Raw genomic sequence first — 24,418 nt, forward strand, 5'->3', positions numbered from 1 at the left:
ATTAGTCCTTATTTGAGAGAGGAAATTAAGCCCAGGTGGTTAACTGTTACTAGTTTAAACTAACAGAGTTTAAAGGGCAGAGTCAAAATACAAACTTGAGCTCAAGCTACTTCTTGAAAGTTGAGGTAACATAGGCTTCACAGCCATGCCAATGTGCATGTTGTGGGTGTATGATGTTAATTTATCACACTAAATGCCAATATTCTTTCACTACTGTTGAAAGGGTAACCTCCCTCCCCCACAACCCCCATTACCCTAGCTTGGTAACCTCAATTTGATCGTCAAGAGTCCAAGTTTTCTTTTCTTTTTCTTATTGGATATTGTCTATTCCCTTGCTTTGTTATTTTATATGGACTGGAGCAATAGCACAGCGGATAGGGCATTTGCCTTGCATGCATCCAATCTGGGTACAATTCCTCCATCCCTATCAGAGACCCTGGAAAGCTACCGAGAGTATCCTGCAAGTATGCTTGCAGAGCCTGGCAAGCTATCTATGGTGTATTTGATATGCCAAAAACAGTAACAAGTCTCACAATGGAGACGTTACTGGTGCCTGCTCGAGCAAATCGATGAACAACGGGACAACAGTGCTACAGTGCAGCTATTTTATATTTCACTGATGGGTGAGATCATTCCATATTTATCTTCTGATTAATTTTACTTAAGGTGACACCCTTTAGTTCCATTTATGTTCTAGCAAAAGTGAAATTTCCTCTTTTCTTATAGCTTAGTACTATCGCATTGTGTTCATAGAGCACGATTTATTTACTCATCTATTGTTGAGTACTTGAGTGGTTTTCAGACCTTGACTATTGTTAAATAGTGCTACAGTAAACATAGGTGTCTACATATCTTTTCGAATTACTGTTTTTTATTCCCTGGTGTAGATGTCAAGGAGAGGAATTGCTAGATCATATGGTAGTTCTAGAGGTTTCTTTTTTGTTTGTTTGAGAAGTTTTTAAGCTCTTTTAAAAAGAGGCCAAATCAGTTTACATTCCTACCCGCAGTGAATGACCTTTTCTCCCATCCCTGTGAGCACTTGTGGTTTCTGGCCTTTGTGAATCAGCCATTCTCTTAGTTGTGAGGTTAAATCTCATTGTCATAGATTTGCATTTCCCTGATAATCAGTGACCATGAGCATTTTTTCATGTGCCCGTTGGCCATCTTCTTGTTTTCTTTGTGTCTATTCAGCTCTTCTCCAAAGTTCTCCTGACTCTGTGCTCAAGGGTTATTCCTGGCAGTGCTTAGAGGACCATGGAGTGTTGGGATAGGATATGGACTTCCTGCATGCAGAACTTGCGCTCAACCTTCCAGGCTCTCTTTCTTGCTATCTCTTTACCTCTCTCTCATTTTTGATTTTTGGGTCATATCTGATAGCGCTTGGGACTTACTTCTGGCTCTGTGCTCAGGGATTAACCTGGCAGGGTTCTTGTGACCATACTCAGTGCTAGAGATTGAACCCAGGTCAGATGCAAGCAAAGCAAATACCCAAACCCCTTTACCACATCTCCAGCCCACCCTCTCCATTGTTTAAAGGGTTTATACTGTTGTTAAGTTTTATTAGTTCGAGCTATTTTAATCTTTAAGATTATGGTAATAGTCTCCTGACTAGCTTTATACCCATGCTTCTAATTCTGCCTGCTCACTGTTACTCTTCTGTCCCAAACCTTGCAAAAACTTTTTTTCTCTCTCTCTCTCTCTCTTTGCCCCCGCCCCCCTGCATCACTTGCACTCTATTTCCTGGAGTCAGAAGCAAAATCTTTGCACAATTTCCAAAAACCCATATGAATCTCTACATCACCTTATATCCACTTACTCTGCTCTAACCATAATGGCCTCCTAATTAGGCCTTGTGTACCTCATCTGAGAGCTAAACAACTCTATGCAGTTGTGACCTGCAAATAAATGGAACATTCTCAGTGAACCTGAGCACACGCTCTCCACCTCCTTAGCCCATACTATTATGCCCTACATCACCCTCTAATGAATGTGATAAGTTGCTTGTTGGTTGTCTGTTACGTAAGAGTAAGTTCTACAAAGGCAAGATTTTCCCCTTATTCTGTTTACTGCCATTTTCCAAACAGTGGATGTTCAGGAGGTGTTTATTGATAGTAGCGAAACTTCGGTATGTACAATTTCAAGCCCACTCTGCTCATATTTTTTATGTAAACACATTTACTTGTTTAGCTTCATTGCGTTGTCCTGGTTACATTAAAATGCATGGAAATGTGGAATCAATCACATAGAAGAATCAGAATAACCCATGCAGATCTGTAGTTTTTAGATCATTCTTGACATAGGATTAAGAAAGTCATTCACTGTAGCTTCTCCTAAGGCAGATATAGTGAAAATTTTATGGACTGTATCCATGTATGAGGATAATACCTGGATTTAAAGAGAGGTGCTTGTGCGTGATATGTTTGTGGAGGTAAAACTGATGTGCCTATCATTACCAGCCTTGCTGAAGACTGAACCATGAGAGAATGATGAAGAACTGAGTGCTTTAGCCAATTCACTGAGTCAGCGAGAATGTGATAAAAACAAGTTTAACCAGCTCAATATTCAAAGTATTTAATAGAGATATTATCTCTCTTTTGGGAAAAAAAATAGGTTATTCTTGGTGAGAATTTGACGTCAAATTGTCCGGAGGTTATCTATGAAATTAAAGAAGAAACGCCCGTTTTCTACAGACTCGTTCCTCATCCTAAAAAGAATATCTACATCTATCTAACAGCCGGGAAAGAGGTAGGTAGAAATATTAGTTATTGCTTCTGACATACGAATAAAAATTAATTGATATCATTATCTACTAGTGGAGCTTTTACTTTCGACATCCAAGTTTAAACAGTGCTGCAGGCTTCCAGCAGATCCACTGTGGTTCACAGGCAAGGAATTAAAAAACCTTACTGTCAGTTAGTAAGCAAGATATATTACCTATTTAAACAATTTTACTATTGGCTATATTTCCAATGCCAAGTTCTTTAGAGGAGGGAGTGTTTGCAAGTGGGTGCATAATCAGCAAGGTAACTGAATTTACTCATTTATTCTGCAGGCCTTGAGTGGTAAGATGCATTTATGAATCTACCCAATGGGACTAGTTTTCGGAATTGGGGGTTAATATCAGGCCACAGTCTCATACACATTCATGAACCAGGATATATATGGCACCCACTCTCCTTCTTTTAATTTATCAGGCTACATTAGTTTTTGTTTCCCTTGCTGAAATTAAAAAATATAGCTGTTTTAGTTTTGGTTTTGTTTTTTCACATTTTATTCATTTCTTGAAAGTGCTCTCACCAAGAAGGAACTAATTTAGAAGGAAACTAATTTGTATTGAGTCCCTACTGACTTATATAGTAGTTATTCTAAGGGCAGCTTCTCTAGGTGCAGAGAGTTGTGTATTCACATACACACACCTATAGTAAACAGTGTTAATAAAATGTTAATAATTTAATGAGCTAAAAATTACTCTGAGACTTGAGGAGATTAAATTCTGAGACTTGAGGAGATTAAGTTCCAGCCCAGGGAGATAGATTGACAAAGCCTTGTAAGGGCTAGGACTTCAACTGCCCTGATCTTAAGGCGTGTGCTCCATTAGATGAAGTTCCAAATTGGAAGCAGTCAAGCAGCCGTTTTGACCCCAGCCTGTTGAATATACCAAGTGAGAAAAAGCAAGACTTACATCATGATGGGACAGATGGAATAAATGTCCTCAGCCCACTCCCATAGTCCACGCATTTTCTCTCCATCATCCTTTTTTTTTTTTTTCGGGTCACACCTGTCGATGCTCAGGGGTTATTCCCAGCTCTGCACTCAGGAATTACTCCTGGTGATGCTTGGGGGACATATGGGATGCCAGGGATCGAACTCAGGTCAGCTGCATGCAAGGCCGATGCCCTACCCTCTGTACTATCCTCCAGCCCTCTCCTTTCCATCATTCTAAGGATAACAGAGATGCCATTGGCCCATGTGCACTGTTGCCACACCTGGTGAGCTTTTAGGCATGCAGAAAATCAGTGACACCCAGGTGCCACACCAATGTGACTGCATGTGGGGCTCTCCCTTCATGAGCACTTCACCACGCAGGATCTTCTCCACCAGTTTGCATCACCAAACATTTCTTTGTTATGCTTCCGCCCCAGGGTTCCCAGATTTAAAAGATTTTTGTCTACTCAACAAATGGCATATATTAAGTAACAATTCCCATTCTCAGGCTATATTTATCAAGGGCATCTCAAAGCTGCCAGTCAGAGTACTAACTGTGCTACAAAATGGAGCTGATAAAATTCCAGCACAAAGCAAAGATGCTGAAAATCTTGCTTAATCTGTGCATGTTTTTTTCCATTCTGCTTTTTGAAACATTGCAAGTAGCTTTATAAATCCTCATGACGACCTTCCCAAGAAGCCGAGACTCTAATAGGGTGGGAACTACTCTAAGTGCACCAATCAATGACAGTTTCTTGCTTTCTGGAAGGTAACGCTTCCAGTTCCTGCCCTTCCCAAACCTGACATCTGGTAAGGCTTTTCTGCTGAGCATCAAAATTCATTTTTGTGTTGTTCTTGTTTATTTTGGGCCACAGCCCAGTGGTGCTCAGGGTTTATTCCTGGCTTTGTGTTCAGGGATCACTCCTGGCAGAGTTTGGGGGACCATATGTGGTATGGGGGTTGAACTTGTATTGGCTGCATACAAGGAAAGTGCCCTACCCAGGGCACTATTGCTCCAGGCCAACATTGCTAATTCTTACATGCTTTCACTTAGATTTCTGCCATAGAGCATGGTAAGACTCTGGGTGTTGAGCCAGTATCAGCCATAAGAAATATCTTCTCCTGGACTCGTGGGTCCATAGTAACAGCCAAACCAATATAATCTGTGGCATTCATGGATTATTTATCGAGGGCATGGAGAGATAGTACTGGGTGCAATAAGGTGCAATGCACTTCATTCCCTGGCACCACATGTAATTCCCAGCACCACAGGGCCTGAGCAGCACTGCATCATTGCTGCTTGCATGGAACTGCTGACCCAGCTGCTGGGTTTCCTGAACACTTCTTGAAACACAGTGTCCCCACTCCCATCAAAAACATAGCCATCCTGAGATGCAAGCTTTGCTTTGAGGTTCTCACTGTAGTGGGTTACTCACAGAAGCAGAGCATTCATATTGTCCTCTTTTTCACACAGAGCTATTTGCATGTTTAAGTACATCGTATATTAGTTCTTATAGAATGTTCTACTAGAGACTCACATTTCACTAAACAGTCTTAGCAAAAAAAAAAAAAATGATCCTTGGAGCAGATGTTACTTTCTCTGCCTCTCCTAGACATTTTGATGCTCAGCATATTCAGAGGCTCACAGAAGCCCATGCTAAGGAGGCCTATTTGGCCATTTCAGTCTGAGGTTCCCTGTGTTTGCTGGACCGTGGAATTCTTCTCTCACATCCTAGCACTGGGCAACAATTATCAAGCACTTAGTATGTGCCAGACAAAGTTTATAATAGCCTTTGTGTAGGCAGCTGCCCCATCGCCCTCTGGCAGATGAGAGACACGGTGAGAGAGATACCAGGATTCACAGAATACCCCCAGAACTGAGAAGATGGTAAGATCGCCCTACCCTGAGTCATTCTGACTGAGCTGGTGGTCTGCCCCTGCCCCTTATGGAATGCCCCCAGAACTCAGAGGGTCAGTGAGATTTCCCCACTCTGCGTCATTCTGGCTCAAGCCGGTAGTGTGCCTGCATCTGATGGCAGTGGAGGACCGTGGGCTGGCAGAGTTATCTGCCAGGGAGTCTCCTAGGAGGGAAAGAGGGTCCCCAGTAAGGGTTCTTGACAGTTCTGCCTCGACCACTCTTCCCTTTGTGAGGAATTACTTAGGTTTCCTGGCCTGAAGTGTCCCTCTGTGGGGTCTTGAAGCCGAGGCTGCCTCCCGGATGCCCTGTCTCCCTCCACCCTGCTGAGGACACCGTGCCTTCTCTGGGTGACAGGGTTTGCCCAGCAGGAGCCTGCTCTGTGATGCTGGTGGGGGGCAGGGGGGAGGAGGGTGTGTGTGTGGCAGCCCTGGGAATAGGGGATAATTGGAAGACCCCTCCCCAGCATCCCACGCAGGGGATGAGAGCATCATCACAGGCTCACACAGCCTTTGTCATGCCCCAAGGCTCATTTCCAAAGTGCCTCTGACCCCACATCACCTTTGCATTCAAACACCCGAATCCATGACTGTTGGGGAAATCACTGTTAGCAGGTCAGAAACCTGGATGGTGGGTCAGACTTCCTAGGGTGCTTAAAATGCAGGTTTCCAGGACCAGAGACATAGTACAGATATTAAGGCTCTTGCCTGGCATGTGGCCAACCCGGGTTCATAAATGGCTGAACATATATGGTTACCACATATGGTCCCCAAACTCCACCCTGGTCCCCCCATGTGGAGGCACACACACACACACACACACACACACACACACACACACACACACACACACACACACACACACACCCAGAAAGATCCCTAAGCAAAGAACCAAGATTAAGCACTGAGCACACCTGGGTGTGGCCCCCAAATGAAAAACCGATTCTGAGGTCCACTTAGGACCTACTCCACAGAGTCTCCGCAGCTCTTCATGGGCCTGGGGGGGTGGGTGTTTAAGGCATCTGGACTCCATCCTGACAGAGCCTCTGCCTGGCGTCCTTCTGAAGACAGCCTGGAATTTGCCTTGATAAAGGTGCTCTTGGGCTGGAGCGATAGCACAGTGGGTAGGGCATTTGCCTTACACATGGCAACCCAGGTTCTATTCCCAGAATCGCACAGGGTCCCCCGAGCACCACGAGGAGTAACTCCTGAGTGCATGAGCCAGGAGTAACACCACTGTGCATTGCCGGTTGTGACCCATAAAGCAAACAAACAAACAAACAAACAAACAAACAAACAAAAAACAGCGCTCTCTGGGCCCTCTGATATCAAACAAGGCTGCCACTGCCGCTTCCCTGACTACTGTCGTCTTCCTTCTCAGGTGAGGAGAGTCGAGGTCGCCAGTTGCAAGAAACGCCAGTCCTGCGTCCAGTGCCTTGCAGCTGGGGACCCTCACTGCGGCTGGTGCCACGCGCAGCAAAGGTATCACCACTTTCTTTCTCACCACACATCTTAAGTGAATGTCAGAGGCAGCAGAACACTTGTTGCCCCTTCCCCCTCCAGTGATCTGGGGATCTCTGCCGCCTAAGACATGCCTGTGAGATGCTAACGAATTCCCAGAGATGCTCCCAGGCATGTTGGGTGTTCATTTACCCTGTACCCCCTGAGGGTTCCCCCATCCCCTGCCTCGGGGTGGTGGGGAGTGGGATGGGGAGGAGGTGGCTCAATGAAGCCTTGGCAGGGGATGGCCATTTCTCGTGTGTGGTATTTTTTTGCTTTGGCTTTCTACTGAGTTCTGCAACATCTGAGAGGAAAGGTTCTCCCTTGGGGGCAATGAAAAAGAACAGGGAGGGGTGAAGATTTTCAAACCAATCCTTCTCGTGTCACGTCTGGCCTGCGGAAGCCGCATTACTGATGATATCGTCTCCTAATACCCCGGGTGGCGGGGGGGACCCCACGTTCCATCTCTGTCTCCGGGCAGCATCTGCCCAAGTCTGGTTTTGAATTGATGATGCTCACGACCCAGCCAGGCTCAGGGGCAACTAACTGGTAGCAGCTCTCTTGCCATAGCAGTTCCTAGCATCCTGGTTGCTGGGACCGGCTAGGTTGGATTCGCTGTTGCCATGACAACCCAGTACTCGGCTCTCTAGAAGCAAGACGCTGCTAGGCGGGCAGGGGAGGAAAGGCAAGGCAGTGTCTGTCAGCTCGCTGCTTTCTGCCTTGAAAGGTGGAAAGGGATGAGCAGGAGTGGAGCAGGTGCAGAGAGGAGGAGGGCTGAGCCGGGGTGGGGGGCAGTTTGACCACAAGGAAGAGGGTTCAAAGCCCCCAGACATGCAAGAGGTTTGTGGAGCACCCGGTGGGTCGGGGGTGTGAAGGGACGTGGAGGGAGAGGGTGAATACTGTGTATGCAACTGGGTTTTCAGAGGAAACAAACTAAAAATATGAGGATGGAATTAATTAAGAGTTCACGGGGGAAGTCAAAAGCGGAGCCTGCGCACGGTGTCTAATTGCTCTCGCCTTTGCTATGCTTCCTCACGGGGCTGTTTCCGTCAGAATCACTGGCAGACAAAAGGAAAAAGCCTCATGAATAATTGTAATTGGGTAGGAAACGGTTTCTTCTTGTCGCTGGCCCAAGACGAGAGTTTAGGAAATTAACTGCTCATGAATGGCATTTTATCGTTGCCCACCCACCAGGCAGTTTCCTTACTCCCTCCCCTCTCCCCCAAATACACACACACACAATAATCTCTCCGATCTGTTCTATTTCTGAGGGTCCCTGGGCTGGGTTGCTGGGGCTCCATGCGGGAGCTGATCCAGTGAGAATGGAGGAGGTGACGGCGCAAAGACCAGTGACGGCAGGGTCACTGGTATCCAGGGGCTACTGCCTAGGTGCCCTGGGTCAGGGCTCCTCCTAGGAGAGGCTGGTCTGGGGAAAGGCTGGTGGAGCTGGCCCTGGCGAGTGGTGTGTGCACAAGCCCTCAGCCCAGCAGAGGGGTGGAATGAGTGTGACTGAGAAGAGTGGGAGCTGGAGAACTGAGAGTGTTGAGTTGGTGCAGGGAGGGATGGAAAAAGAAATGGGGAGAATTGGAGGGGAAAGGAAAAAAAGCCAGTAAGCATGAGGCTGGGGCACCCAGAGTTCGGTCCCTGGAACTCTGTCTTGATGGCCTCAGTGCCACATACAATCAAGTGTGTACGAGCCCTGCAACTGAACTTGTGCTCTGTTCCCCCACATCAGCACAGCCACTGAAACTGGGGGAGCACCATTTCAAGTGTGAACCGCCCTGGGCCACTGCAGAAATGATCACAAGAAATACAGAGAGAAGTAATGGAAGGGGAAAGACAAAAAAAAAAAAAGCAAGAACAGTGGAGGAAAAAAGTGGAGTCCAGAAAATTTTGTTGTATGAAAAATACATGAGATAGACCAGAGAGATGGGACAGGGTTATAACACCTGCCTTGCATATACTTGACCCTTCTTTGGTCCCCTGTACCATTTGGTTCCCCTGAGCACTGCCTGGGTGGCCCGGGGAATTCCTAGCACGGCAGGACCTGAGCAGACCTCAGTCTCAGGCTCTGGTGTTGAACCATGAGCCCAGTTGATTGAAAATCTCTGTGAGAAACCCGGGGGCCTCTGAACCCTGCTTGGGACACCAAAGAGAACAAATAAACAGCACACACCTGAAACAGCAGTGCATATCCAGGCTGCTGGGAAAGTGCCAGTAGCCAGGGAGAAATTGGAGAGAAGGAGAGTTATGGGGTGTTGCCTTCAGCAGACAAAAGAAAAAAGTGACCTAGTGACCCAGTGGGGGGCACTTCTGAAGGGCTGTAAGCAAGTTAAGCCTTGGACATGGACGCCACAGCAGGCAGCTGAGGGACACACATGCTGCACTTTTCCTGTAGGATTTGTCATTTTTAGTGACTTACACCTCAAGAGAGGGAGGTGTGGGAAGAAGCCCCTGGAGGTTTGAAGGGAGAAGAAGGTATGAAGGAGAAGGCTGGTGGTCTTGCTTTTGAAATGAGAGCAATATGCACTCTATGCATATTCTTTGTTTTGTTTGCTTTCAAAAGATCTGGCCAACTCTGTTGGCTGGAATGGTGGAGTAGATAAGGGTGGGGATGGGGTGTTAGCCAGAGTTGAGACTTTGCCAGGAAATATGTCCAGAGGGAAGAGGCAGCTTGGGGAGCTCAGGGTCAGTTCAAAAGCTACATCACAGCATCACTAGGGATGCAGATTCATGCATGAGCCTACACATAGAATTGAGTGCCCAGTCAGGAAGTGGGGATGTGAGGGGACTTGGGGGTGTGAGAAGGTAGCAGGGGCTGTCTCTTGGAGGACACAGTTGGGTTTCAGAGCCACAGGGGCTATGGGAGGGGTTGTGGGGAGCTTAAATCTGAGGTCAACCAGATCTGTGATTACCCAGAACAAGGAGGAAGTGAGCTGAAAGGGTCTAGTGGATTACTATTGAAAGATATTGGAATTTTCAGGGGTAACGGATTATGATGGGTATGATGTGGGGATATTGTACTCCTAAAATATATAAGTAAGCCAATGTTACACAATGTCAACAAAAAGTTTTTAAAACAAAAATTGAGGCCAATGAGAATATAGGATTAGCAGGAATGACAAGGTCTGGGGTATGACGGTGTTACTGATGGACAGAGAAGAATTGCCACACTGAGATATCCAAGTGTCTGGTAGATCTGTCACTGTGTGGAAGTGGCAGTCTCCCCATATGATGACAGGAATTATGACAGAGGTCGCGGAACTCTGTGTTCAGGAAAATTAAGAAATTAGCCGGGGTGGGGTGGTCTGTAGACTGTGCCAAGAGTAGGAATTGGGGCAGTCGGGCTGATGAAGGAGCTTCGAAGCTGGGGTGACTTGGGGGAGCGGCTTGTAAGAGGGGAGAAGCATCCAGAAGAGGTAAGACAAACACAGGACCCATCTGCTGAGGGAAAAGAAGTGGCTTGAAATGCAGGAATCTCTGTCTTCTGTGCACAGCCCGCTGAGTAAGAGTGAGAGGCAAAGGCTCAAGGGAGGCTGAGGCTGAGGGGCTTTCGGTGACGCTGGACTGTGTCTCCAGGAAAAGTGAACACAACCTGGAAATGCAATTTTATTGTCTTTACCTCATTCTCTTCTCTGTGTTGTCACAATGAATGGATGAGGGGAGATTTTTTTTTTTTTTAAGAACTGTGATTTCTAAAGTATTGATAGTTAAGTTTTAGGCATATAGTGTTCTAGCTCCAATCCCACCACCAGTGTCAAATTCCCTCAGCCAGTGTTCCCGTATATCCTCCGCCCCAGCCTGTCTCCTTGACAAGCATATTATAAGGTTTATAGTTTGGACCTTGTGTCTTCAGTGTTGTTGAGTCTGTGCTTTGGATATATAGCAGTCCACTCCCCAACATTACACCCTTACTTTCCTATCTTATCTCTTCCTTCCCCCAGCAATTTCTTTCCTTCTCTGTCCTTCTCTTCCCTATTCTCTGGGGTCAAAGGTATTATAGACATCCCCCCTTTAAAATATTGCGTTCCCTTGTTTATTTATTCTATTTGCACACTTGTCACAGTGCTGGCCAAGGGTCATGCTCCTCACACACACATGCTCGCAGTGATCCTGCTTCCTGGCCCAGGTACTCACGAACCATTTTAGTAGTGCTCACACACGTACCTTGCTGAGGTATGGCTGGGAATTGCTGAGATCACAGACAGCAGAGCCGCCAGGACTTCTCTCAGTGCGTGCCATGGCACAGGGGGTCCAATTCGAAGCTTTATTTGTCAAGGCAGGTGATCGAAGCCACTGAACTATCCCTTGGACACCAAGCCTTTGTATTGGGGAAGAAGGGGATGGGACACACCCAGCGGGACTCGGGGGCTTCTCCTATCTGTGCCTGAGGGTCTCTCCTGGTGGTGCTCAGGGGAGCAAAGGGGGTGGCAGAAATCAAACCAGGTCAGCTACGTGCAAGGCAAGTGCCTTGCCCCGGACGTCTCTCTGAGCACGGGAGCCTGTGCTGTCTCTCTGACCCCAGGGTGTGCCTGGCCTGCTCACCTCCACCGGCTCTTGGTCTCTGCTTCTTGCCCTCCTGGAGCTGCACTCCAGACCCTCAGGGACTCTTCCTGACACCCTCCTTTTGGCTCACACTACCCCAGCTACCCCAGCCTCCTGTGGACTCAGGAACAGGCCACGCTTGTTTCTGCCACACAGTCTCTCCGTTTGCTCTCTGCTGTCTGGAATGTTCTTTAGCTCTCTCTATGGCTAGCTCTCTCTGACCTAGCAAGCTATAGACCCACATCATCCCCTCTAGACCAAGCGAGTATTTTTGTAAAATATTTCATTTTTTTTACAGACTTAAAGACTTTCTTGATTTTGTTTTAGTCACAGAACATTAGAGTATCCATTCCTCCACCACCAATGTTCCCTGTATCCCTCCCCCAACCCCCACCCCTTCCCACCCCCTGCCTCTGTGGCAGGCACATTCCCTCCCCCCACCCTCTCTCTCAGGTATTATGGTTTGCAATACAGGTACCAAGCAGCCATCATGTTTGGTCCATAGCCTACTTTCAGCACACATCTCCCATCCTGAGTGAGCCTTTAAACCATCATTTACTTAGTGGTCCCTTCTCTATCCTGGCTGCCTTCCCCCACAGCACATGCTCCAAGCTGTGGAGCAACCATTCTGACCCTTATCTCCACTATCCTTGGGTGTTAGTCTCCTATTATGTTGTTTTATATTCCACAAATGAGTGCAGTCATTCTGTTTGTCCCTCTCTTTATGACTCAATTCACTTAACATGATATTCTCCATATCAATCCACTTATATGCAGATTTCATGATTTCATGTTTCCTAACAGCTGCATAGTATTCCCTTGTGTAGATATACCAAAGTTTCTTTTTTTTTCTTTTTGGGTCACACCCAGCAATGCACAGGGGTCACTCCTAGCTCTGCACTCAGAAGTTACCCCTGGCTATGCTCATGGGACCATATAGGATGCTGGGAATCAAACCTGGGTTGGCCGCGTGCTAGGCAAACGCTCTACCTGCTGTGCTATTGCTCCAGCCCCCCAAAGTTTCTTTAACCATAGACCAACCCAGTATTTTTTTAAATTTTATTAAATCACCGTGAGATAGTTACAAGCTTTCGTGTTTGGGTTACAATCACACAATGATCAAGCACCTGTCCCTCCACCAGTGCACATTCTCCACCACCAATATCCCCGGTATGCCCACCCTTTCCCACCCTCCCCCTGCCTCCATGGCAGACAATATTCTCCATACTATCTCTCTACTTTTGGGCATTATAGCTTGCAACACAGACGTTGAGAGGTCATCATGTTTGGTTCATTATCTACTTTCAGCACGCATGTCCCATCCTGAGTGATTCCTCCAGCCATCATTTTCTAAGTGACCCCTTCTCTATTCCATCTGCCTTCTCCCCTCTACTCATGAAGCAGGCTTCCAGCTATGGGGCAATCCTCCTGGCCCTTGTATCTGCTGTCCTTGGGTGTCAGCCTCATGTGATGACCAACCCAGTATTAAGAGGCCTCAAGCCCTCAACCCACAATCACCCCCCAGTATATTTTAGGTATTTTCCTACTCTCTGGAGTGTTCTGAGATCTCTTCCTCCCTACCCCCACAACCCAACTTTTACTTTGGGCTTTTAGTCACACCTGGCTGGAGTGATAGCACAGCAGGTAGGGCATTTGCCTTGCACGTGGCCGACCCGGGTTCAATTCCTCCATCCCTCTCGGAAAGCCCAGCAAGTTATGGAGAGTATCTCGCCTGCACAGCAGACCTGGCAAGCTCCCTGTGGCATATTCAATATGCCAAAAACAGTAACAACAAGTCTCACAATGGAGATGTTACTAGTGCCCACTTGAGCAAATCGATGAACAGCAGGATGACAGTGACATTGACAGTCACACCTGGAAGTACTCAGGGATAATCCTGGCTCTGCACTCAGGAATCATTCCTAGTGTGCTCAGGGCACCATATGGGGATCAAACCTGGGTCAGCCATGTGCAAGGCAAGCACCCTACCTGCTGTACTATCACTCTAGCCCCTCTTCCTCTCCCTTTTAAAATGACAAGTGTCACTGGATCATAGAGACCTTCTCTCTTGTCTGTCTGCTTGATCACTGTATCCCTAAACTGTGCCTGTCTCATTGCTTATACCTCTAATACCTGGATGGACATGGAGAGTATCATGCTGAGTGCACTGAGTCAAAGAGTCAGAGGAAGAGGGACATACAATGATCACACTCATTTTGAGTTTATATATATATATATATATATATATGTATGTATGTATACACACATCACTTGTATCACTTGGCATCCCGTTGTTCATTGATTTTTGCTCTAGCAGGCGCCATTAATGTCTCCATTCATCTCTGTCTTGTGTTAGTGTAGCCCAATGTTGTCTCCTCGCTCCAGGAACACAAAGAGCCTCAAACCATTCATTCAGGGTCTTGACGAAGAAGTCTGACCATCTTGTAGGTGGGCGGCCACACAGTCTTTTGACGCCCCATGGAATCCAGTCGGTAACAGCTTTAGTCCACTGATTGTCTCTAAATTGCATTACGTGTATGGCCCATCTGATTTTCGCTGCCTTGGCAAATGAGACAGCATCTTTGATTCTTGATTGTCAATGGAGGTTGAAACTTCAGATTCATTCTCTCACTTGAGTGAAACGTGATATTCCAAGCATAGCTCTTTGAATTCCTCTGGCATACCCAAATAACGTTCTCATCCTGTTTTTATAGGGCCCAGGTCTCTGAGGCATATGTTAGTGCAGGAAGAATGGTGGCGTTGAAAAGATGTGCTCAGAGACAGAGGTTCTTCCTTCTCTTAATCACTTCTTCGATGCTCTTAAAGACATTCTATGCTGCTCTCTTCCTCTTGCACAGTTCAGGTGCCAGGTTGTTTGTTATATTGAGTTCTTGACCTAGGTACACATAACTGCTGCATTAGGAGATGTTCATTCCATTGAGGGCAAATGGAACATCAGGAACTAGTCCGTTTCTCATGAACATTGTATTCGTGAGATTCAGCTGCAGTTCAACCTTTCCACACTCAAGGTCGAAGTCGGCCAGCATTCATGCTACTTGGTTGATATTTGATGTTATTAGAATGATGTCATCAGCGAAGCGGAGGTGGTGTAGTTGCTGGCTGACTGTCTTCACTCCCATTCCTTCCCATTCCAGTCATTGCATGATGTTCTTGGGGGTGGCACTGAAGAGTTTTGGTGAAATGGTGTCGCCCTGCCGAGCCCCTCTCTTTACATTGATGATCATTTCTTTGTAGAATGGTGAGATCCTGGTGGTGAATCTATAATACAGCTCATGGAGGATCCTGATGTACTGAGTTTGAACACCCTGTTTGGCTAGGGCTTCGATGACCGCTTCAGTCTCAACAGAATCAAAGGCTTTAAATCAATGAGTGTTAGACAGAGCGGCATCTTGAACTCTCGCGCAACCTCAATGAGCTTGTTCACCATGTGGATATGGTCGATCATGCTGAATATATGTATATGTATGTATAAAATGAGAGAGAGACAGAGAGAGCAAGAGAGAGAGAGAAATTCCCAAAGGCAATAGAAACAGATTCCTTCAGGACTATTACATGGTAGGAAGGTTGCCACAGGTTGGGGCAGTGTTGGGGAGTGCATAGGACAGAGAAGGGATTACTTTGACAGTCATAGTTGGAAGTGATCGCTCTAGACTAGAACTGAGAAAGCAGGTAAAGTGACATCATGCATGACACCCTTTCAATAACAGTATCGCAAACCATAGTGCCTAAAAGGAAGGGAGGGAGAGGGAAGAGGAGAGGGAGGGAGGGAGGGAGGGAGGGAGAGCGAGCAAGCGTGCGCGCGCGCGCGAGAGAGAGAGAGAGAGAGAGAGAGAGAGAGAGAGAGAGAGAGAGAGAGAGAGAGAGAGAGAAAGAGAGAGAATGTTAAGTATGCTATATCTTATAAAGGCAGACTGGGGGGCTGGGGAGTGGGTGCAGACGGCGGGAAATGTACGCTGGTGAAGGGACAGCTGTTGTATGATTGAAACTCAGTCATGAACAACTTTGTATCAGTGTATCTCACAGTGATTCAATAATAATTTTAAAAAGCAAAAGAGCTTTACCATGTTATTCTCAAGAAAATGAGTTGGAAAGATGGAGTGAGGGGGAGACTCCCCATGACAGGTGGCACTTGTGGGGTACACATCATAAAACACACTGGGTTTTGGGGTGATGAGTCCTTCCCAACCTTGTCTAACCACTTGATCTCTAACGGGTTGGTTCTGGCCTAAGATGAAGCAAAAGGAAATCTCAGATCTGTGACTCACTTGAAGCTCCAAGTACCATTCAAAATTAGGAATTCTAAAGGGGGATGTTTTCTTATGACTGTAGAGCATCCCACTGTGTTTATTTTAAATGTCACAGATTTATTTAGAAAAATAATTTATTTTCTCTGTTGAGAAGGTTGAGCTTTCTTGCATACGTGTCTAGAAAGTGGATTTGGTGGTGGGGGTAAGTCGGGTGGAGGGGGGACAAAGAAATGATCTTAACTTCCTTTTGATCGGGTGTTAAGAATAGGCACCCAGTATAAGTAGATAAAAAGCAATTAGATAAACAATGAGCTCTAAAAAGTCTAGTATTTTATTGTTGGAACCTCAAATCCAACCTGTGCTGGATTTGTTCTGTGTGGGTGGAAAGTGAATTTCTGCAGGCTGAGTATCTTGGGTTTGGAAGCAGTTTCTCAGTTTCTCCCATACTGCAAAGCACAGCACATGTGTTCAGTTATGGATTTCCACAAAACTGGCAATCCTGAACCAATGAACGGGTGAGGTTCCAAAAGTTCATTTGCAAGTTCGTTTGGCACTCGGATGCGTTTCCCCACAGAAACAATGTCACAAGTTAAGGACCGATTTCTAGGCCAGCACCATCTCTCCCCCAAATCTAGTTTCTTTGATTTCAGAATATATTTATTGGGTATTTACCAAGAACCCAGTGTGGGAAGCAAGAGAAGCAGGTGCTGTTGAGAGAAATCAGATCCCACTCTTGGCCTCAAGGAATTTATATGCCAGCGAGGAAGACAGACATGCCAATGGCCAGCGTTCATGACTTTTTCCATGCAGTCAGAGCACAGAAACTCACTGGGCATCTACCATGCCCAACACCATGCCAGGACCACAGGTCCAAGTTCTTTCTTGCCTTTTTGGATGTTGCTTTCTAGTGATGGTGGAGCAGGAGTGTCTCTGAGTTTTTGTTTCAGTAATTACTACATGAGCAAATGAATTCTTATTTTTTTGTCTTTAAAAAACTCTTTTCAATCCATCCCATTGGATATTACTTTAAAAGTTATTATTATTAGTATTATTAGGATTATTTTGCTTTTTGGGTCACACCCGGCGACACACAGGGGTTAATCCTGGCTCGTGCACTCAGGAATCACTCCTGGTGGTGCTCAGGGGACCATATGGGATGCTGGGAATTGAACCCGGGTCAGCTGCGTGCAAAGCAAACGTCCTACCTGATATGCTATCACTCCAGCCCCTAAAAGTTATTTTTAAATTTTATTTATTTTTATTGAATCACTGTGAGAAACACAGTTACAAAGTTGTTCATGATTGGATTTCAGTCATACAGTGTTCCAACACCCATCCCTTCACCAGTGTACATTATTCACCACCAGTATCCCCAGTTTCCCTTCTTTCCCCTCACCCCAACAGTCTGCCTCTATAGCAGGTACTTTTCTTCTTTCTTTCTCTCTTTCATTTTGGGCATTATGGTTTGCAATCCAGGTACTGAAAGGTTCTCATGTTTCTTTCTTTACCTATTTCCAGTACTCAGTTCATGTCTAGAGGTTTCACTTGCTTCTTGAGCAAATAGCCTATTTTTTTTCTTTATAATGTAGGAGCACTGCTATTCACCCAGCCATTGGTTAAGCTGATTGAATTGGGCATGAACTCCACTAGCCTAAATTTTTGACAGGTTCATTTCTTCATGAACTCAGTCCCAAGATGATGGAGTCTGGCCAGGGACGTGGCAGCAATTTTTGGATTGTGGAAGCAAGTGGCTGCTGGGGCTTTGTTTGGTGGGCACTGGGCTGACCCGCTCCTCTCTGGGGTGCCCTGGATGTTCCAGCTATAAGCAGTTGTATGAATACTTTTGGCGGCTGTTGATCTCTTTTTTATTTTTTTTATTAGTGAATCACCGTGAGATAAAGTTACAGACTTACAAATTTTCATGCTTGTGTTTCAGTCATACAATGATCGAGTACCCATCCCTCCACCAGTGCCCATTTTCCACCACCAACGGTCCCAACATCCCTCCCTGTTGATCTCTTTTGAGATTTATTCATGAGTCTCTGGGCAGAGCCAGTAGATGAGCTTACATGTTGCTGCTGGAGGTGGTTTGTCTCTGATCCCATATCGTTCTCAGCCCTGACAAGCAGGGACATGACCTTCAGCTGCTCCACATAGCTGGACAGCACATGGCTGGTGCCCCGGTCATCCCACTGGTGGTCCTCATTGACCGTGTACACCTTCATCTGCCACCGGATGTCAGTCATTGTGCTACCCCACAGGTTGGGCCCAAGGCCTCACCCAAGCGACTGAATTCTCAGTGGCTGACAGGATCAAACATTTGTTTAGATTGCTCAGGAGTCAGTTCCAGCAGGAATGTGGGGTTCATGCAAGAGTTGGGTGGTCACTTTTGTTTTTTATTTCAGTGGGCCACACCCGGGGATGCTCAGGGCTTACTCCTGGCTCTGCACTCAGGAAGTGATCATTGTTGGAGACTTTATGGGATGTCAGGGATCAAACCTAGGTTAGCTGCGTGTGGCAAATGTCTTACCCGCATCCTACGGCTCTGGTCCATGGTCGTCACTTCTAATTGCCTCCTTCCCTGCACTTCCTTACTTGTCTCAAAGCAGGGAGTACACATGCCAGGGCTGACCTGGGCAGCACACTCAGAGCCCCCACTCAACTTTATTTATAATTATTATTACTTTTTGCTGCTATCCAACTGACCTGCAAGCTACATAGAGAAATCCAGCTTCATGAGCAGGTTACAGAAACATTCTGGGCTGGGGCAGTGTGGCTGCTGGGGCGGAGCAGCTCAGGGGAGAGTCCTGGCCACTGAGTGGTGGCAAGTCTTTTCTCTGCCACTCCAAGTGCAGTTGTCTATGAAGCAGACTTCATCCTAGCACCTCCCAGTGCCGCCGAGAGCACTTCAGCCTAGAATGAGCTTCAAAACCCTTGGCATGCGCCTGGCCATAGCAGGTCAGGGATGCATACTCCAAGCTGTTCTAGAAGCTTCTAGAAGTGGAGCTGGTCCTGGAACTGGGCTCAGAACAAGGGCAGGAGAGGGTGGGCATCCTTTTGTTAGAGGACCCACTCAAGGAGAGTTCTTTTTGTGGGGAGGAGGGTGTGGTAGATTGAATGACCTCCCTCCTGCACTGCTGCCAGAGGAGGGAAACAGGAGACATGGCGTTGCTTGGGGCAGGGCCTGTGTGGAACCAGGGGGTGAAAAGTTCTGCATTTGGACCTTGTTAAAAGTTGGAAATTTATAAAAGCACTGATGTGACCAGTTCCAAGTTTCTGAAAGATTATTAAAAAAAAATTAAAATAAAAAAGCTCCCCTCCATCCTTTAGATTACTGTCCTTTTGTGTCTGTTTTGTCAAGAGTCACTCACGTCACATCTTATTCCCGGCCACCTGCTTGGCAGCTGTCTCTGAGCTGTCAGGTTCCTCTCCTGTCTCCCTGCCCCACCTCAAGGCTCTACTTTTGTCCCACTGATCATTTTGCAGTGGCGGGCTCTCCCCTTCTGTCTCATCCTGAAGCCAGGGCTGGGCCCTCATCAGGAAAATGGATCTTTCTGGAAAGGACCCTGCTGCCATCTTGATCTTTCCATGTGGAAATGCCCCATTTTGTCCCTGTGCCGGGGGGCGGGGGGTACCGGGGTGGGGGGCAAGCAGGCCAGTTACAAGGTGTCAGAAGGTTTTCCCTTGATTGTGTGAACAAATTCAACGAGCTCCCATATCCTTGTACATGCCTCTGTCATGTTGACCCATATCCTTGTACATGCCTCTGTCATGTTGACCCATATCCTTGTACATGCCTATGTTATGTTGATTTTCGGAAGAGCTTCCAGCAGCGTGGGATCAGCTTTGTGTCTTCTGTGGCCTGCGGGCTGTCCTTCCGTGGCCTGTGGGCTCTTCTCCGCTTGAGATTGTGAAGGTGATTGTTCCTCAGTCCGATGGTCTAACACCCGGGCTTTGCCGTCAGTTCCCCCATCAGGCTTTTTGGGAGGGGTTTGGAAGTTGAGAGCAGGTTTTCCAGTACAGAAGAGAGAGCCTGAACTTGATGCCAAATCCATTTGTCCCCAAGCAGGAAACAGTGGTGGGTGCTTTGCTATGGACTGCCCTCCACCCCTGACCAGTCCTTCCTGTCCTGATATCTGCCTTCCTTACCCCCCCTCCAGAAGACAGTCCTGCTTCGAGGCCAGTCATGAGCCTCCAAGGTCATTCCCTGCCTCTCCCCCCCGCCCGAAACACACACAGGGCTACTGCTGTCTTACAAGTTCAAGTCTTGGGGCTGGAGTGATAGCACAGCAGGTAGGGCATTTTCCTTGCACACGGCCGACCCGGGCTCGATTCCCAGCATCCCATATGGTCCCCCAAACACCACCAGGAGTAATTCTTGAGTGCAGAGCCAGGAGTAACCCCTGTGCATAGCCAGTGTGACCCTTCCCCCCCAAAAAAAGACAAGTCCAAGTCAGTTCAAGTCAGTTCATGAAACAGTTCAGGTCAGTTCAGGTCAAGTCAGAGTCCAAGACAGTTCAAGGTGTGAGGGGAAATGATGGATTCTTCGGAAAGCCTGGGTCCCTCCCGTCCAGTAAGAGAAGAGGGGAAAGGCACTGCAGGGGTGTCCCCAATGGCTCTGTAGGGGCTGGGGGCACCCTTCTCCTCCAGGACTTAGCGGCAGTGCCCATGTGGAAGGGCCTGCCTGTATGGAGAAGAATGTGCATCTCCTGCTCCCAGCCCAGTGCCCGGCACATCCCGGAGCCCTCCCAGCCTCCTACTGTTCCAACTCCCGCTTCCGAGAGGAGCGAACAGCCAGAGCGGGCAGATTCATTTCCCCCTGCTGCTGTGACAAATGACCACGACCTTGGTGGCTTCAAATAACATATATTTATTGTCTTACAGTTCTAGAAAGGCAGAGTCTGCTGTGGGCTTCAGGGAGCCCAGAGCGAAGCGGGTGGGGGGAGGCCGAGTTTCTCCGGAGACTGTTGGAACATCTGTTGCCTGGGCTTGGCGGCTGCCGGGAGCAGCCTGCTCTTGCTGGCCAGGCCCCTTCCTGCCTCTGCAAGGCCAGCGGGCAGCACCTTCAAAGCTTTCCTCCTCTGAACTCTGTATCCACCCCCTCAGCTCACCCCTGACTGCTGTTCTCCTGCTCCTTCTGATCTGTACTCTGGTCACCGCTTTGGATCCGGGCAGGACATATAAGACGCTCTCCCTGTCCTGAGATTCTACTCACCTCTGCAAAGTTTCTATTTTTTCTTTTTTTCACTTGAGGTAACATGTTCATAGATCCTGGAGAGTAAGGTCCAGATATTTGGGAGTAGCCATCATTCTGTCTTTCCCAGATGATACCAGTAGTAGAACCAGGATTCAAATCTAGGCTTAATGCTAATGCCCAAGCTGGTTCTTGTGCTTCACTGTCATGGAAGAAAAGAGAGGAAAGAAATCAATATTATCCCTCCTGGTTCTCAGGAGAGAGAGAGGAGAGCCAGCCCCAAGTGGGCTCCTGAGGAGATTGATTAAATGTAAGAAAGACAGGCTGGAGAGATGGGACAGGGTTTGGGGCTGTTGTATGCTATACAGCTAACCAGGACTCAATCCCTGGCACCACGTGGTCCCCTGAGCACCACTAGGTGCAGACGTGGAGGCCCCTGTACATCGCTAAGGGAGGCCCTGCTGGCCCTATAGTAGAGCCTCCTGGGTAATCCAGTACCCCAGGTGTGGAGTCACACAGCTTCCTCGGGTCCCCTTGGGGAACTGCTGGCCTGTCTGATGGGCAGAGAATCACCTGAGAGGCCATTCGAGATTCAAGATTGGGAGACCCACCCTGTCAAAAAAGACTGGGTGACACTTTTGAATGTCACCTCAAAAAGAATGACATGGGGGCCTGGTGGGGCTTCACTGAGGCAGAGAGTCTCTTACACCTTAAAAGCTGAAACAGGCAGGCACAAGGCTAGTACAGAGGTTTCTTGTGAGGGGCTCAGGGGTGTGGGAAACTAGGATTCTCTGCCAGTGAAGCCCCAGACATTTGCCCTTAGAAGAACTCCCAGGAGCGCAGAGCTATGGCCACAGACTCACTGGCTCACAGCAGCACCAACTTACTCTCTCAGTTCTGACAGCTGGAAGTCAAAAGCCCAGAGGCCGGCAGGCCCTGCTCCCCCTGAAGGTTCAGTGAGACGCACCCTTCCTCTCCTCTCCTGGCTTCGGAGGACTCTGCGGGTTCTGATCCTGGGGCAACATTTCTCGTGCCGCTGCCTGCTCCTTTACATGGCCTGCTCCTCTGAATGTATCTAGATCGTCATCTCCTTTCTCTCGGCCAGACCCCAGTCAGTGGATGCCTGAATTCCACGGTGATTTCTACCTTGTATTCCTAAGTTCATCTTTCAAAGTCAGATTCCATTCTGGGGGTTTTGATGGGCATGCATTAGGAGAAAACATATCTCCAGCCACTACGTAAGGGAAGATGATCAGTGTTGAAAATAATGAAGACAGAGGGCCAGAGAGAGAGTACAGTGGGTGTGGCACTTGCCATGCATGTGGTCAACAGGGTTTGATTCCAGCACCTTATACATCCCCCTGAGTACTTCACGGAGTGATCCCTGAGCAATGGAGCCAGGATTAAGCACTGAGAAGAGTTGGGTGTGACTCCAATAATAATAATAATAATAATAGTAATAATAATGATGATGATGATGATAATAAAGAGGAGGAGAAAGAGGAGGAAGACAGAGAGAGCATGTTCAGTGGTGATTAATGTTCTGAAGGAAAATGAGGCAGGGCAGGGCTGGGGAGATTGGCCAGGGGGTGTCACTTTTAACCAGAGAAATTCAATCTAGATGGGATCCCTAAAAAAGGGGTTACGTTGGGACCACAGTGGTAGCACAGCAGGTAGAGCATTTGCCTTGCACACGGCCAACCGGGGTTCGATTCCCATGATTTCATATAGTCTCCTGAGCACCACCAGGAATAATTCCTGAGTGCAGAACCAGGAGTAACCCCTATGTATCTCCAGGTATGACCCCCCCAAAAAAAGGGGGTGGGGGTACATGAGCCCACCCAGAAGTGCACATTCAGATTTGGAGATGCCCTCCTTCCTGGGCCAGGGCAGGTGGTCGAGGGGCTGGAAGGCGACTCTGCATGCCAGGACGGCTCTGTTTCTGCATCCATTCCTCCTTGCCTTCTGGTCCAGGCTGTGCCCTTGTGCTTCAAGTCTGTGTTGTGACTCTCCTTCATGGCCCGGTGCAGTTCTCTGATAACCCATCATGGTCCTCATGAGACCGGAGGTGTGGAGGGTCATTCTTCTGGTGCCAGGACCCCATTGTGCCCACTAATTGTGTAGAAGCAAGTAGGGCAACTGTCTGTGGGAGGTTCGAAGTGGGAAGCAGCGAGGAGGAATATGCTGTGTGGGCCTCGGGGCATTTCCGTGCCCACCCCAGTGCAGGAAAGAGCAGTGTGGCTGGGTAATGGAAAGTGCTGGAAGGAGTCAGGAAGCCTTCAGCCCCAGAGGGGTGGCTTGGGGAGCCGAGTTCCCTCAGCCGTTCGGAGCAGCGAATCCATGCGATTTATGTCAAAGCAGGTGGTAGTGATACGGTGAAACTGTTAGGGGGTGTGGCGCTCAGTGACCAGCTCTTGGCAGGGGCAGGCACAAGGATCCCTTCTGCTCATGTCCCCAGAATCAACTGTGCGTGGTCGGGCTGGCAGCTGAGGTCCTCCTGCTTCTGCCCCCAACTGCCCATCCGCACCATCGCTTTCATCTGAGCTCTGTCCCGCTTCCAGCAGTGCTGTTTAATACCAGGGTGCGCCACTTTTTGTCAATAGCTCTTGTAATGGAATTGTTTTTTTTTAAAGAACCTTGTCTCAGGCAGCGGGCATTTTCGTAAGTACGTATTGATTGGTTCTTAAAAACTCCTCAAATGTCTTCCTTTGTATTTGTGGCCTCGTGTGCTCCCTGTTCCCGGCAGCTCCTCCAGCCCCACACACAGATCTGTTGTGTGTGTTGCTGTTTGCTCTAGCTGCATTTGGGGATGTCTGGGCCCTTGCATCCTGGTCTGTCAGACGCCGGTTGTTTCTGCTGTGCCTTGGGTATCCCGGATTGCTCTCAAGAAGAGGCAATTGAGCGGCTGGAGCGATAGCAGAGTGAGTAGGGCGTTTGCCTTGCATGTGGCCGACCCAGGTTTGATTCCCAGCATCCCATATGGTTCCCTGAGCACCGCCAGGAATAATTCCTGAGTGCAGACCCAGGAATAACCCCTGTGCATTGCCGGGTGTGACCCAAAAAGCAAAAAAAAAAAAAAAGAGGCAATTGTATTTGTGACCCTATTGGCTGATGGGAATCTGAGGTCATGGAGAGTAAGGAATGCACCCCTATTTCCACAGTGGGTAGGGAGCAGCTTTGAAACCATGAAACCAGAACTTCCTGCCTTCAAAAATGTTGTCTCTTGGGGCTGGAGCAGTAGTACAGCAGATAGGGCATTTGCATTGCACGCAGCCAACCCGGGTTCGATTCC

The 24,418-nt window shown here is 47.8% G+C and overlaps 1 protein-coding gene across 2 annotated transcripts in view; it reads left to right on the plus strand.

Annotated features, from left to right (window-relative positions):
• PLXNC1 (plexin C1) overlaps positions 1–24,418 on the plus strand; it is a 172,224-nt gene that overhangs the window by 33,226 nt on the left and 114,580 nt on the right. For both annotated transcript variants that reach the window (XM_004602834.2, XM_055118386.1), the window contains exons 3-4: positions 2,611–2,745; positions 7,001–7,101. In XM_004602834.2, coding sequence (XP_004602891.2) covers positions 2,611–2,745; positions 7,001–7,101 — 236 coding nt within the window. The remainder of the gene's footprint in view (positions 1–2,610; positions 2,746–7,000; positions 7,102–24,418) is intronic.

Source organism: Sorex araneus, chromosome 10 (assembly GCF_027595985.1).
Source record: "Sorex araneus isolate mSorAra2 chromosome 10, mSorAra2.pri, whole genome shotgun sequence".
In the NCBI taxonomy this organism is placed as follows: domain Eukaryota; kingdom Metazoa; phylum Chordata; class Mammalia; order Eulipotyphla; family Soricidae; genus Sorex; species Sorex araneus.